Source organism: Notamacropus eugenii, chromosome 3 (assembly GCF_028372415.1).
Source record: "Notamacropus eugenii isolate mMacEug1 chromosome 3, mMacEug1.pri_v2, whole genome shotgun sequence".
NCBI lineage: Eukaryota > Metazoa > Chordata > Mammalia > Diprotodontia > Macropodidae > Notamacropus > Notamacropus eugenii.
The window spans coordinates 190031335-190047491 of NC_092874.1; the positions used below are offsets into that span (position 1 = coordinate 190031335).

Sequence of the window (16157 nt, forward strand, 5' to 3'; positions counted from 1 at the left end):
ACTTTCATGAATATTCATTGTGGCTACCCTACTATTGGATAGTTTTTGCTTGAGAATGGGATTTGACCCTAACAGAAAATTGTTTCAGGGGATGCTCTTGAGAATAACAAGGATTTTTGAAGGGATCTTGCTTAGTGCTATGGATTCTTTTAGGGGAAGAAATGAAAAATAATGGATATGGAAGACAGAAAAAAGATAGTATAGCCACTATACTTTGTGAGGTACAAGAAATTCAGAGGCAATCAGCATGGGGTACTTGGACAGTAGTTACTAAACCCATCACTATTAAACTATTCACTATTCACTCTTAATTGGAGAATGAGTATAATGCTCTCATGTAAAGAGCAAGATGAACTAGGGCTGATGTAAAAGGTTTGCTGAGGAAAATGACATCCTCCTCTATATCTAGCCATCCAGTGTCATCTCCTTTAGTGTCTCAGAATCAATAATACACTCCCAAGCAAATAGTGTCCCAATAGCAATCCATGTAGGGATTAATCCCACAGCTTAGGTTAGGTAGTTAATCAACCTGTAAAAATAACAGGTTACTCAACATGTTAAACTGTAATTATTCCAAGTACTATATAGAGATTTGTTTGTTTGTGTTTGTTGGTTCAAGTTCAGTCCTTCGATTTCATCAACGTCGAGAATTTCTGATAGAAAAACTTCTCTACCAGTGAAGGTAAGTAACTCATTTGTAACTTTCCCCCTAGCTCTCCCTATCTAATTCCTAGCTACCCTTAAGGACCAATTCAAATGTCATGTCCTTCATGAAGACCTTCTCTGATTTCTCCAACCAGAAATTTTCTTTCTCTGAACTGCATAACCCTTTGAATCTCTTTGGTCACATTTTCATATTACTCCTTGGATCACAGTGATTTATATTCATTTATCCAATATCTCCCACTACAAGCTTTAGGAGGTTGAGAATGGAATTTAATTTTCCCTCTATCTCTCTATGTCATATTGTCAAGGATATGACACTGGAGCAATGTAGTAGTAAGGAACTAATGAAGAGCCTCAGGGGATTTGATTTTGATACATTTCTTGAAAATGTATCTTTCTGAGATCATGATACTCTAGAGCTTAGAGATTTTAGACAGCCAGTTTGGGTTCTGAGAGCACCTATAGCGTCTATATTGAGTTCTTGAATATGCTCCAATAGGAGGAAGCTACATTCAACTTTGTATTATGACTGGAAAGGTTGTTTGAAAGGGCAGTCATCAAAGGAGCAGCGGAAAAATATTGGGCTGATTCATATGGCCAGGAGTAGTCTAAAACAAAACCCTATGATTGTACCTGTTTATGAGTGAAAGACCAATGAACTTCAGGTATTACCAAAGAAATTTGGGCTAAATCTGCTGGAAATAAATAAATAGACCCATTCCTCCTGACTTAGAAAGGAATCTTGGACCAAAAATTAAGGTGACTTAGTAACAACTAAGGATAAAGAAACCAAGTTATTTTTTGTTACTACCATGGATAAAATGGAGGCACACATTTGGCATGCTTAGGAGGAGTCCATTATCAGTTTGCCCAAAGCTAAAGGCTAATAGACTAATATTGGGAATGGATATATGGGTGTAGGCCACTCTGTGCCACAACAACTGTAATCACTGACTTGTAAGTCTTTTTTGGGTCATTCCCACATGGAACCATAGAATGCCATGTACCAGTAGGGACTGTAGCTGTGGTGTGTCTTCCTTTGCTGGACAGTGGAAGCCAGATAAGTATATATCACTTCTCCCAAAAGGACAAAGAAGTTTAGAACCAGAAACAGAAGCCAGCTACTTCTGTAATAGCAATGAAAGAGGGCATCTGAAAAGGCCAAGTGTACTTTGCTACCGCTGTGAATAAGATGAACACATGCATGATAGGTGCCTTTATGTGGCGGCATTCTTCATTGGTTTGTCAAAGGTGGAAGTCCACTAGACTTATGTCTCATGGGAAACCCGGCAACACTGACGAAAAAGCACCTATGATAAGCATAACCACAACTGCTTATGATAATATTAATAATAACAGAAGTGCTAAAAACTAGTAATGTGGACAAAACATTGGAAACAAGGAGAGTAATAAGATTTCTTATTGTTAAGTCATTTCAGTTGTGTCCAACTCTTCATGACTCCATGGACCTCTGTTCATTGGATTTTCTTAGCAAAGATACTAAAATGGTTTGCCATTTCCTTTTCTAGGGACAAGCATAGGTTAAGTGACTTACCCAAGATCACACAGGTAGGAAGTATATGAAGGTGGATCTCAAGTCTTCCTTACTTCAAATCCAGTGCTCTATTTAGGCACCACCTAGCTGCCTAGGAAGACTTAGGAATATATAAACGGATTATCAGCCTCCAATAACTGGTAATTGGCTATGTATTATTTTCTTCAGTCCAAGAGCACATAATAGTTTCAATTTTTTGTCTGTTTCAGTCATTTTACAGTAGTCTGATTTTTTTGTGATCCCATTTGGGGTTTTCTTGCCAAAGATACTGGAGTGGTTTGCCATTTCCTTCTCCAGCTCATTTTATAGATGAGAGAACTGAGGCAAACATAATTAAGTAACTTGCCCAGTGTCACATAGGTAGTAAATGTCTGGGGCTGGATTTGAACTCAGGAAGATGAGCCTTCCTAACTCTCAGACCAGTACTCTATCCACTACATCACCTAAATGCCCAATAGCTTCAATATCCACATGCAAACCACTTTAATTTAATAATGTAGTAAGTAGTTTTCTCTAAAAAATGGTACCAAGGAATCTAATGAAAAGATTCCAAAAAGTAACCTTAAAACATCTCTAGGCATTTAATTAACTAATATTCTAAGATGAATGTATTATGATTTAAAAAAAAAGTTGTAATCAATTTTAAGAGCAAGAACATTTTATTTAAAAATCAGTAACAAATTTTCAAATAACAGTGCTTGAAAAGTCATTAGCACGATTAAGTTTTTAAAAACAATTACAAAAGTTGAAGACATTTTCATAGGATAAGCACAAGAGCTAAATCAGTAACTCTTCAGTCACTCTGCTACTGCTGCAGCTCATGGATGTACATTATCTCCTGTTACAAAGTGTTACTGGGGGAGCTTCACATTTCTGTTTTCATATTTTTCACAGAATTTGCATGTTGTCATAGTTATCACAAAAATTACTTAGAGTAGCCTGAGAAAGTTTACTCAAGATTAACACTGCAGATTTTACAACCATTATGAACATGAGAAACATACCTTTGGGGTTTCAAAAAAGAGCCCCTGGCAGATAACATTTTGTCCTTCACTGTGGATTTAATTATAAAGACAACCCCAAAAGAAAGAACTGGCCATTCACATACTTCTCAAGTTCTTTTTAATCAGACTGTTTCAGCAACTGATTAGAATTCATGTGTTCATAATATGTATATCTTTATATATTCATATACATACATACTGTAAGATGTTCTTGCATAAAGTTCTTCTGGCACTGGTCACTTATTTAAGCCATTGGAAGATCATGATAAGCTGCATATCTTCCAGTTACATGATGGTAGATCTAGAAGGAAATTTTAAAATTCCAATTTTAATCCAAAAGATGAACAGTAAAACGATTTATACTCCATGAGTCCCAACCCATCTCTCAAAAGATTTCAAGTAAAGGATCACAGAATTTAGAACAAGAACAGTTAGAAATTATCAAGCCTAATTCCTTCATCTTACAAATGGGGAAACTGAGGCCCAGAGAGGTTAAATGATTTCATGGTATTTACAGAGTAGAGCAGGGATTGGAGGAGAGGCCCTTTGTCCTCAAAGCCAGTGCTCTTTCCACCACACTACGCTGACTCATCAAGGATAGATGAGGAAAGGCACAAAAGGGATTTGACAATAAAATGAAACAGATGGATTTTCATTTCCAGTTTTGGACTTTTAAATCCTCTCTGGAGAAAACTATAATTTGCAAGTATTACACAGAGAGATATGCAACTTTTAATTTGTCTCTCAAAAACCTATGCAGACTTAATTGAAGAGGGGCTGGGGGGAGCCATACCCTGATGTGAAGGTCTTTCCTGCAACTCACCTGTCTCTCAATGTCAGAAAGCAAAGTGCTGGCTCCTATGCGAAAGAGTTCTGGTTTCAGCCATTCATCCCCAAGCTCCTCTTTAATAAGTGAGAGCCAGGCAATAGAATCCTTTGCACTCCGGATACCTCCTGCTGGTTTAAAACCTATCTGAAAAAGGAGAGGAAAAGAGTCATTTGTTTTGTTTGAATGGCTTAAAATTGGTGGAGGACTGGTTCTCAAACATCTTTGGTCCATGGATCCTTGGAAAGCAAGAGACTGACTCTTTGGCAGCAGTTTAGCTCTGTCCCACAAACACTTACTAAGCACCCTTCTTCATGAAGCCTTGTAAAAGTTAAAATACAAACACAGAAAACTAAAATGCATAATAAGGACACTGGAAAAGTATAAAGTAAAGTGTTGTCTAAAGCAGAAGCAGTTGTTAAACAGAGAAACTTCATGGAGGAGGTGACATTTGAGCTAGGTTTGAGAGAAAGGGTTGGAATTCAGCAAAGAAAAAGAAAGAGGAGGAGGAATATTAAAAAACATGGAAATAGATGTCAAGATGACCAAGCCACATTTTATAGTGCTTTAAATTTGGAAAGCACGTTTATTATAATCTTATCCCTATTCTACAGATGAGAAAATTGAGGTTTAGAAAACTTGTACTGAAGTTCATGCAATTAGGATCAGAGTTGGGACTTGAAACCAGGTCTTCTGACTCCAAAAGCTTTCCATTATATTATGTTGTCTCTCTAAAGAGAAATAATAAAAAAAAACCTAATAGCTGATCAATAGCCTATAGTGACAACATAGAAAGATTATGAAAAGCAAATACAAGATATGAAAAAGTGGTCATGTGCATGTGCATCTATATGTCTGTATGTATACATATATATGTATATATATATATATATATGCACACAAAAATTTTTTTCAATCATATTCAATATGGGTCAGTAAGCCTTTTGGGCACTGCATCTAAAGGAAGCTTCCATCTTTCAAAAGAGGACTATGGAAAGGACAAACCTGAAATGAAGCCAGTTATGAAATATTACATCTTTACTTTTCAGAGGGATCACTCAGAATGGACTATGAGACAGGCAACATCACACACTTAAAACATCCTTCACCCCCGTAACACACAACTTCACAGCCCAGGATGCTGGAGCCAGAAAGGACAGCAGAGGTAATCTAGTTCAACTTACAAATAGAACTAGAACATTGACTTTCTGGTCCAACAGTGTTGTTGGGTTTTGGTTTGGGGTTTTAGTTGTTTTTTTTTTTCTACTAGGACATGATATCTAGTTATTAACTTACTACCAATACAAGGGGCTTTACCTGGCCAGCAGATACATAACTCAGCTGCTTATTCCACAAACATTAATGTAATTGGGCTTGCATTTCTATCTTTCTAAGTGAAAGATAGAAATTTCTTCATGCTGCCTGAAGATAGAAATCATCCATACAGTCACAAGAGAGAACTGGGCCCTCGATGGTCAAAAGTTATTAGTTTCTAAGAACTATTCAGTTTTCGTAAGGTCTAATAAATACACCAGTGGAAGAATCTTGCACCAAGACATTTTAGTTTAAAGAGGCAAAGGTCAGATGTATATTTATGATATGGCTATTCTGTCCCCAAAGTCTAGCACACTTCTACTTAACTGAGGTATCATTGTCAAGCAATATGGCGTGCACATGTGCACATACGCATGTGCGTGTGTGTGTGTGCACTTATGCACTCACGTGTAGGGCCCTAAGGCTGAAAAGAATACATCTCTTGTAGATATATTTACTTCATCTCTGTTTTTCTCAATATGATAGGATAAGGAGTTATTCATTAGGAAAAAATTCTGGAAGGACTAGGCCCATCCAAACCAAAAAAAAGGACCCTCTCCATAAATGAACTTGAATTGTAGCAACATATAAAGTTGTCACATCCAATTGCCAAAGGATTAAAGGATTTTTTAGAGTTTTCTTTCTGCACAAGTGTAAAGATTGGTTTAAAGGGCTTCACAGGAAGGGAAAGTAAAAATATTTTTAAGGCATGCTACATTCGCCCCACTTGTGTATACAAAAAAAAAAAAATCCCCTAAGATAATTTGCAGCTAACAAGCAACTTGATACAAAAAGGAAAATCTAAGCATATTTTTAAAAAAATACCTCATTCACTTCTTTCCCTTTTAACTTCATATATTTTCCCAAAAAATTATGATTTTTCTAAAGTTGACAAAGGCCAGCATATACCCTCCTCAGCTTAACAGTCTTCCAGAGAGCACATCCAACTGCCATAAAACGCAAAAATGGATATTTAATTCAAGAGCTATATAACGCCTAGCTACCTTTTCCCTGCTGTTTCACAGTATTTCATTATTTTGTTTAATAAGTTCATCTCCTCAAGAATTTTCTCTTCACCTCATATTATTAAAAGTAATAAGTTTTTCTGGACCAGGGGTTTCCCAACAGAAAAACCAATTTATGTGTGTCCTTCAATAATGACAGGAAAAGATTATTTCCCATTATATTGCATACTTTTCATATCACCACCACAGCTTATCATTCAATAAATGTTAGTCTGCAATTTTTTCCGTTCCTCAAGGAAGTTTAATTTCTGCATTAACCTGTTTTCACTAGCCAATGCCTTGCCAGAAAGCCTCTGTGTAGCAGCAAAATTAGTTCGTTAAAGAACCCATTTAGGAATCTCTTGTCAGTGATAAAATTGTCTTCAGTTAATAAAAGGAGAGAAAGTCAGTTTACATCTCGGTCACACACACTTACACCTCCACTCACACTCACTTTCTGTTAATGGAACGTTTTTCACCATAAATTTATTCTTTTGTAATGAAAGGTAAATTAAACATTTATCTTAATAAAGGTAAGCCGTTCATGCCTTCAGCATAAAAAAGAAAAAAAACAGTTATCATGACTGTAACTGGTATCATAAGCAACATTATTTTTATTTAGAAGAAAGATCTGCTTGCAATAAAGATACCTTGTTTCCAGTTTTCCAAAAGAAGTCTCTAATAGCCCGAACCATCACTAGAGCTACAGGAAAAGTAGCATTTACTGTTTCTTTTCCCGTTGAGGTTTTAATGAAATCGGAACCTAAAACAAAAAGAAAGAAAATTTTCAAGCTAATTAGAAAACTCTTTACAGCTTTAAATTAGATGAAAGCTGAGCTGTATAATGCTTAGAAGGAGAAAAAGATGTAAATTCATTAAAAAATAAAAATATAAAAAATTGAAATAAAATATTTCCCTTTAAAAAATCCTACACTAAATTTAAGTACTGATTAAACATACTTTTTTTTAAAAAAAGTTTTTAAACTTCCCTTTATGATATTCTACCTCAGACTTAACTATATTAGGTATACTTAAGTCTGGGGTACAATTTTTTAAAAGGGACTTGTTGTTTTTAAGTAATGAATTTAATAGTAAACCAAATTAACCCAAATAATAGATCACAGAATCACAGAATTTGAAAGGGACCACAGAAGCCACCTAATTTAACCTGTATACCAAAGGAATCTCTACTATAACATATCCAACAGGTTGTCATATGGCTTCACTTGAAGAACTCCAAGGAGGAGAATCCCACCACATGTCAAAGCAGCCCATTCCATTTTTGGACAGCTCTAAATATTAGGGAATTTTCCCTACTATCTAGCCTAACTCTGCAACTTCCATTGATTGCTTTTGGTTTTACCTTCTGGAGCCAAACTGAAGTCCAGGTCCCTTTCCACACGTCAGCCCTTCAAATATCATCATGTACAGACTGAGTCTTCAGTTCTCCAGGATAAACACCCCCACTCAGACATCACTCCTCATATTACATGAACTCAAGACCCTTCCTCCTACTGGCTGCCCTCCTCTGGAAACTCTCCAATTTATCAATGTCCTTCTTAAACTGGGGTATCCAGAACTGAACAGAATTTCTAGGTAATGACTGTCTACTGAGGGCAGACTATTAGTAGGACTGTCACCTTTATTGTTGGAAACTCTTTTGCCCTCAATGTAGTCTGAGACTGAATTAGCTTTTGCTGCTGCAATATCAAATTGCCAACTCATAAGGAACTTGTAGTCCACTGAAACTCCTAGACATTCTTCATCATAACTACTGCCTAACCATTCCTTCCTCATCTTATACTTATGAAGCTGAGGTTTTATTTTTTTTTTGTGGGGGAGAGGGGAAGGTATACCTGAGCAGATGACTCTACCTTCATTGTTATTAAATTTCATTTTATTAGATTAAGGTCCAAAGTGCCAGTCTGACAAAGACTTTTTGGATCCTGATTCTGTGTTAGGTATCCCTCCCACATTTGTGTTATCAAGAAATTTGAGGAGCACGTCATTTATGCCTTTATCCAAGTGCAGAATAAAAAAGAATAAAATAACAGAGCCCAACATAGATCCCTAGGGTAGTCTGAACTATCAGCAAGGACTCTGAATTGAGCCAAAAACCACCTCTTAACCTAACTGATTACATTAACATCAATTCCATATTCTTCCATTTTTCTCTACAATAGTAGAACGAGAGATTTTATTGAAAGTTTTGCTAAGATCTAGGTAAACTATATCCAGAACATTCTCCTCATTTATTAGTTTATTAATACTGTCAAAAAAGGAAATGATATTCTACAATCTCACAGCTGTTTCTATAATGCTATCACTAATTAAAATAAAAGCAGATCATTTTATTCAATAACTAAATAATAAAGAAATAAAGAAAAATTGTACTTTTTTCAAGATGTATGTCAGCATAGTAGTTAAAGGATTGGCTATGGAATCAAGAAGAATTGCCCTCTGTCACAAGCAACCTTCTAAGAAAAAAATGACTTGCTGATCTGCATTAGGAAAGGTAGTTTCCACATTGGGCATTTCCCACACTGATGAAATCATAGGTTCTGACCAAAAAAAAGTCAGGTATGCATATATGGGGAGATGAAATGAGAGGGGGGTGGAGAGATAGCCATTTAACAATCATTTATTTTCAGGTTTCTCCTTTCCTAAAAATCAAACACTTATTGATCATCTCTCCTTTATATTGCTAAACTTCCAGGAAAAAAAATAGCCTACACTCATTGTTTGTTCTTCTCAATCACTAGCTCCCTTCTCAGCCCATTAGATTGTGAGCTCTTTGAGGGCAAGATCTGTCTTTTACCTACCTCTTTTTGTATCCCCAAGTTCCTGTAGCAGGTGCAGAATAAATGTTTGTTGTCTAACTAACTGATCTAGCAGTATGACTTCTGTTCCCAGAAGTTCTGAGAACATATGTAGTTCTACTGAAACTACACTGTCAGGGTTATCAACGATGATGTAACTGTCAAATCCAAAAGCCTCTTCTGAATCTTTATCTCCATTCCCAAATTTATTAATTCAGCAAGCATTTATTAACTGCCCACCAGGAACTGGGGATACACAGGCAAATGTTGAATAGTTCCTGCCTTCAAGGAACCTCAATTTTCCTTAGCATTTGACTGTGCCGACAGTACCCTCCCCTTCTTGATGCTCCAGTTAAAATCCTGACTCCAACACTAATTAGCTATGTGACCTTGGGCAAGTCACTTAATTTCTGTTTGCCTTAGTTTCCTCAACTGTAAAACGGAGATAATAATAGCACCTGCTTCTCAGGGTTGATAGGATCAAGTGAGATAATATTTGTAAAGTGCTTAGCACGGGGCTTGACACATATAACGCAGTCGTTTTGTTTTACAAAGTCCTTTCTGTTTTCGCAACTATCAAGAAATCTAGTGTTGTCTTAACACATGCAGGAGAGACGTCTTTTTGGGGGAACTCTCAAGTCCGGGTTTTATTCCACTGAGATTCAATTTGTGCTTCCAAAACAAACAAGAATAGGATGGGCAGAATAGGATCCCAAACAAAATAAGGAGGAAATGATGGACGTGATTTGAAGGGCTTTATCTTTTGAAGAAGGCCAAAAACTGATTTGAGGAGGAAAACAGAAAAGCACAAGCTTGAGTAAAAGCCAAGAGTGACTCAAGCTGAAGGGGAAAAGGGTTTGATATGAAGGACTCAATATAAAGAAGAAAAAGATTGAGAAAAGAGTAGACTCAAAAAGGTAAGAAAGGGTAAGGCAAGGTAAGATGTCAATGAGAAAAGGTCAAAGAAATTGGGTGTGGGTTTTAAGTTGTTGAAAGATGATAAAAGAATAAGGAAAGATGTTAATGTCCTATAAAAGAAGATAGGCTGTAATCACCCATACACCTACAGCAATTTAAATTAAGAGAAAAAAAGATCTCACTTCCAGAACAGAGAACAGAGAGAATTTGGAGTGGCTTGCATTAAATATGCCATGGCCAAGGGACTACTTTCTATATTCAAAGTACATGCATGCTTGTCCATATGTATTTCAAAGTCTCCTTCCAAAAGAGGTGAAAGGACTAAAGAAATGTATTTCTACATTCCAAAATATCAGGAACAATGAAGTGTTCCTAAAACAAACAAGAAAATAGAAGTTGAGCTTTAACTGGGAGGAATGAGGGTTGAGGAGGGAAACGTAGGGAAAACAAAGATCTGAAGAGGCAGAAAGGACCCCTGACTTCCATCAAGCATTTAAAGAGGGGAGGAAGAATGCAATAAGCACTGCTACATATTCAGTTTCTTAAAAAAAGTACTTGAAATTCTGAAGTGGAACAAACTAGACACTCCAAGGATACAGCAGCTACTTGTCCTCCAAGAAAAGATACAGCAAAATCACAGGCACTGTCAGGAGAAGTCATCCAGTAAGACAGACAGAGGAAGAAGCAGAGAATACTGGTAATTGATGACTTCCTATTCAGTAGTACTATCCAAAACAACAGAGAACTTTCCAGTATCTGTCAGAAAAGAAGACTTATTATCCATATCTAGCGATTTGTGTTAGGACAAATGATACTTCCAGAGAGGGCCTAGAAAGCAATGCCAAAAATCCCAAAAAACTCTGAATGACTACTTAAATTATAAGAATGACAGTGTGCTGACCAGGAATTGAGTGTGCCTAACAAAGGCAGGTAAGAATATAATTGTCTGGTGTCTTATAAATATAATCAAAAGAGCTATAAATTTAAAAGGAAATGGGAAGAAGAAAAGTGCCCAAGACCAAACTACATACTGTACTGAGTAGAAAAAAATACAGGAAGAAGAAGAACATATCCATAAGGCACAAAAACACAAAATTATAATCATGGGGTCAGTAGTAAAACCAAGGCCTCAAACAAAAGGTCACAAATGTACAAAACATGGACAACAAGGAAGATGGACTAAGGCACCAATGCAAAGAGGCAGATTTGATCTCATGGATTCCATAGAGTCATGGTGGGATGATAATGGTGACATTAATGTAGTTTATAAAATACTCTACATATATTACCTCATTCAGTCAGACCCATAATGAGGAAATGTCTCTAGACTGGTATATTATTAAAAAGAAATAGCATAGTTGTAAAAACATGGGTAGGAGAACACTGTATTGTTGAAGAGAGAGAAAAAGATGGAAGAGCTGGTTCAAATGTGAATGAATTCACTTAGGCCTTCTCTTTAGCTATTGGGAGCTTTATTAACACAAAAGCAGTGAACCTGAGATTTAGCAAGGAGTTAAACAAAGGCAGTGATACAGGAAAGAACCAGATTTATCTGTACAGCCTATAGGATGATGTTGTAATTTTTAGGGTTTCTAATGGGGGTTGGGGATTTAGGGACAGGATGAGGAAGATAGATGACATAAGATAAAGGAGACAAGGGAAACTTTATGACCCATGATGAGGAGAGACAAGGAATTTTACGGTGCAGGATAAGGGGAAATTTTATGGTATTCCAAGATAAGGGGAGACTTTAAGGCACCAGGGAAAGAGCAACTCAACCCTTAGGGTACCTTTGTATCAAGAGTGCCTTTAGGTTAGAAAATAAACCAAGGGCTTCAAAGTCAATCTGTAATATTATTTTTAACTCTTAAGGCACTGTTTTTAGCCACATCAGTATGTTAAGAAAGTACATTCATGCACAATAATCCAGGAACCAGAGAGGAAAGCATTTGCTCCCTCAATGGAGGGAGAAGTGGAAATTATTTTCTTTTCAGAGTATACTACACATCTCAATAGAAACATATTCAAGAAACACTTTTAGAGGTTTGCATTAAGAGAAACACAGCTTGCAGGAATAAGAAGGCAATAGTCCTATTGTATTCTACACTGGTTGAAACGTTTCTGGATGTTGTGTTTAGTTTTCTTATTGTTGTATCATTTTCAGTAATTGTTTGACTCTTTGTGGCCCCTCTGAGGTTTTCTTAGCAAGATGCTGAAGTAGTTTGCCGTTTCCTTCTCCAATTCATTTTCGAGATCATCACGGTAAAGCAAACGGGTTAAGTTATTTGCCCAGGGTCACATAACCAATAGTGTTTAGTTCTGGCCACCATACATTAGGAAGGAAACTGACAACCTGGAGAATATCCAGAAGATAACAACCAGACTGATACTAAGCCTTGAGTTCATGCTACATGGGGATTGGTTGAAGGAACTGGGACTACTTGTCCTGGAGGTGGGATCAGGTAGCTGCTTTTAATGATACTGCCTTTACGAACTGGAAAAGCGATCATGTTCCATAAGGATTGGACTTGTCCATTTGGCAAAGACATAACTAAGAACAACAGATAAAAGTCAGGGAGGTAAATTCAGGCTGATGTAAGGTGAAAAATTCAGGAAAATGGAGCTCCCCATAAATAGAATAGGCTGTCTTGGAAGGTTCCCTCTCTTTGGAGATCTGGTAGATGGGGGTTTTTTGGAGGGTTGGATTGGACAACCACATGGTCCCTTCCAAGTATGAAATTCTATGGTTTTGTTGGGTAGGGGAACAAAGGAAAAACTTTGAGTAAAAGCTGATTAACAAATTGAAAGAGAAGGATTAAATATGAAGAAGGCTACCATGAAGAAAAGAATTGAGAAAGAGGTGGACTCAAGAGGATAAGTGGTAAGGTAAAATAAATAAGAAAATATAAGTAAAAGTAGTAAAGAAGACAAGATGTATTATAATTAGAAAACACTATACTCAGTGAAATCTCTTATTTGTACCTTTCAATCAATTGTGTGACTATGAAGATAAGATCTGAATGTCAAAATTCACTTGCAAAAGAAAGATACACTGATCCATGAAACCTGCATCTGTATAAATGATTCTCTTAAAGATTTTATACACATCAAGGTCTGTGATTTCATCAATGGAATACTAACACAAATGACATAAATCTATAACTTAGTAAATAAGTTCCAGGAAGCTGCTTAGAAAAGTCATGTGGGAGGCAGAGTCAAGACAGCAGAGTAAAAGCAGGGACTCACCTGAGCTCTCCCCCAAAAACCCTCCAAATACCTTTTTTAAATGACTTTAAACTAATTCTCAAGCAGTAGAACCCACACAAAGACGAAGTTGGGCATATTTTGAGCCAAAGACAACTTGAAAGGTTGGCAGAAAAGGTCTGTTCCACCAGGTGAGAGGGAAGCATAGTTCGGCACAGGCTATGCCAGTGCAGACGAGACCTCAGCAAACCAGGAGCAAGCCTTGGGAGTGACTGAATCAGAATGGAAGCAGTTGCTTCTGGAGTTCTCAGCCCACAGATGGTAAAGGGTCTGAACAACTGATCAGAAGGCAATCACAAAGGTCTTTGTGCTAGCATGGAGGCCGGATGCTGTTGCTTTCCCCATATTTGAATCTGGGTCACAGTCCTGGGTGATAGTTCCAGGGCGAGGAGGAGGACTAACATAGCAGATCTTGTGGCAGCAGTGGAGGAGGGACCCTTGTCACAGTTCTAGGGCAAAAAAGAGAGCTTGTGGTCACTCCTAGACCATAGCACAGGCAAGAAGAGTAGTAAATACCTCTCCTTAGTTCATACCACTTTGGAAGAATGAAAACGTACAGGTCCCTAGAAGTATCTCTGAAAAGAGATGCACAAAACCCCTGAAGCCTGAGACAGTGCACCCGCCACCCAGGAAGCAGATCCCTACTTTAACAAATACTTAAAAGTCAAGTAAAATGCTAGGAAAATGAGCAAACAAGGGGAAAAAAAACTTTGACTATAGAAACTTACTATGGTGACAAGGAAGATCAAAACACACACTCAGAGAAAGACAACAAAGTCAAAGTCCTACATCCAAAGCCTCCAAGAAAAAATATGAATTGGTCTCAAGTCATGGAAGAGCTCAAAAAGAATTTTGAAAATCAAGTAAGAGAAGTAGAGGAAAAATAGTGAAGAGAAATGAGGGTGATGAAAGAAAATCATGAAAAATGTCAACAGCTTGGTAAAGGAGACACAAAAAAATTCTAAAGAAAATAATGACTTAAAAACCAAGACTAGGCCAAATGGTAAAAGAGGTCCAAAAAGTCAATGAGGAGAAGAATGCCTTAAAAAGTAGAATTAGCCAAATGGAAAAGGAGGTCCAAAAGCTCAGACGAAAATAATTCCTTCAAAATTAGAGTGAAGCAGATGGAAGCTAATGACTTTATGAGAAATCAAGAAACAATAAGAATGAAACAAAGGAAATGAAACAAAAGAATGAAAAAATAGAAGACAATGTGAAATATCTCATTGGAAAAACAACTGACCTGGAAAATAAATCCAGGAAAGATCATTTAAAAATCAGTGGACTACCTGAAAGCCATGATCAAAAAAAAAGCCTACACATCACAATTCAAGAAATTATTAAGTAAAACTTCCCTGAGATTCTAGAACCAGCAGATAAAATAGAAATTGAACAAATCCACCAATCATCTCCAGAAAGAGATCCAAAATGAAAACTGCCAGGAATATTATAGAAAAATTCAGAGTCCCCAATATAAGGAGAAAATATTGCAAGCAGACAGAAACATTTCAAATATCACAGAGCCACAGTCAGAATAACACAAGATTTAGCAGCTTCTACATTAAACGATTGGAGTGCTTGGAATATGATATTCCAGTGGCCAAAGGAGTTAGGATTACAAACAAGAATCACCTACCCAGCAAAACTGAGTATAATCCTTCAGGGGGAAAAAACACACATTCAATGAGATAGAAGACATTCAAGTATTCCTGAGGAAAAGATGGGAGTTGAATAGCAAATCTGACTTTCAAATGTACAACTCAAGAGAAGCATAAAAGGTAAAAAGGAAAGGGAAATCATAAGGAACTTAATAAGTTTAAACTATTTACATTCCCACATGGGAAGATGATATTTGTAACTCATGAGACCTTTCTCATTATTAGGATAGTTAGAAGGAGTATATACAGACAGAGGGCACAATGAATGCAAAGGGATAATATCTAAAATATAAAATTAAGGGGTGAAAGAGAGGTAGAATGGGGTAAATTATCTCACATAAAAAAGGTGAAAAAAGCTTTTATAGTAGAAGGGAAGAGGGGAGAGATGAGGGAAATTGAGTGAACCTTGCTCTCATCAGAATTGGCTCGAAGAGGGAATAACATACACACACAATTGGATATAGAAATCTATCTTACCCTACATCAAAGTAGAAGGAAAAGTGAATAAGAGAAGGAGGGGGTGATAGAAGGGAGGGTAATTAGGGGAGGGGGAAGTCTGAAGCAAAACACTTTTGAGGAGGGAGAGGATAACAGGAGAGAGAGAGAATAGAATAAACAGGGGTGGGAGAAATAGGATGGAGTTAGCAATACTTGCGAAAAAAATTCTGAAGGAAATTTCTCAGATAGAGGCTTCATTTCTAAAGCATAAAGAAGTGAATCAAATTTATAAAAATAAGAGCCATTCTCCAATTGATAGATTATCAAATGCAGTTTTCAGATAAAGTAATCAAAGATATCTATAGCCATATTAAAAAATACTCTGACTCACTATTGATTGGAGAAATGGAAATTAAAACAATTCTGAGTTACTATGTCATACCTATTAGATTGGCTAACAGGACAGTGCTGATTATTTAGTCATCACAAGCACAAATGCCACCATGGTGATGTTTTTTATTGCCTTTAGATATATAATTCAATTCAGTAAGCACTTATTAAGTGCATACTGTATACTAGGTGCCAGGAATTAAAAAATTTTTTTTCTAGAAATTTAAATACATCTTGCCTTGAAGTGTTAATGGGAGGGTAAATTATGTATACAGAGAAATAAATAAACAGTACTTATAAA

The 16157-nt window shown here is 36.7% G+C and overlaps 2 protein-coding genes across 2 annotated transcripts in view; both read right to left on the bottom strand.

Moving 5' to 3' along the window:
* The window catches only part of MGST1 (microsomal glutathione S-transferase 1), a 718478-nt gene that overhangs the window by 460090 nt on the left and 242231 nt on the right, over positions 1–16157 (bottom strand). The window lies entirely within an intron of this gene.
* Positions 2862–16157, bottom strand: part of DERA (deoxyribose-phosphate aldolase) — a 125584-nt gene continuing 112288 nt past the window's right edge. Inside the window, exons 7-9 of the mRNA XM_072653620.1 lie at positions 7020–7132; positions 4049–4198; positions 2862–3526 (exon numbers count right to left, since the gene is read on the bottom strand). Coding sequence (XP_072509721.1) covers positions 3470–3526; positions 4049–4198; positions 7020–7132 — 320 coding nt within the window. The 3' untranslated portion in view covers positions 2862–3469. The remainder of the gene's footprint in view (positions 3527–4048; positions 4199–7019; positions 7133–16157) is intronic.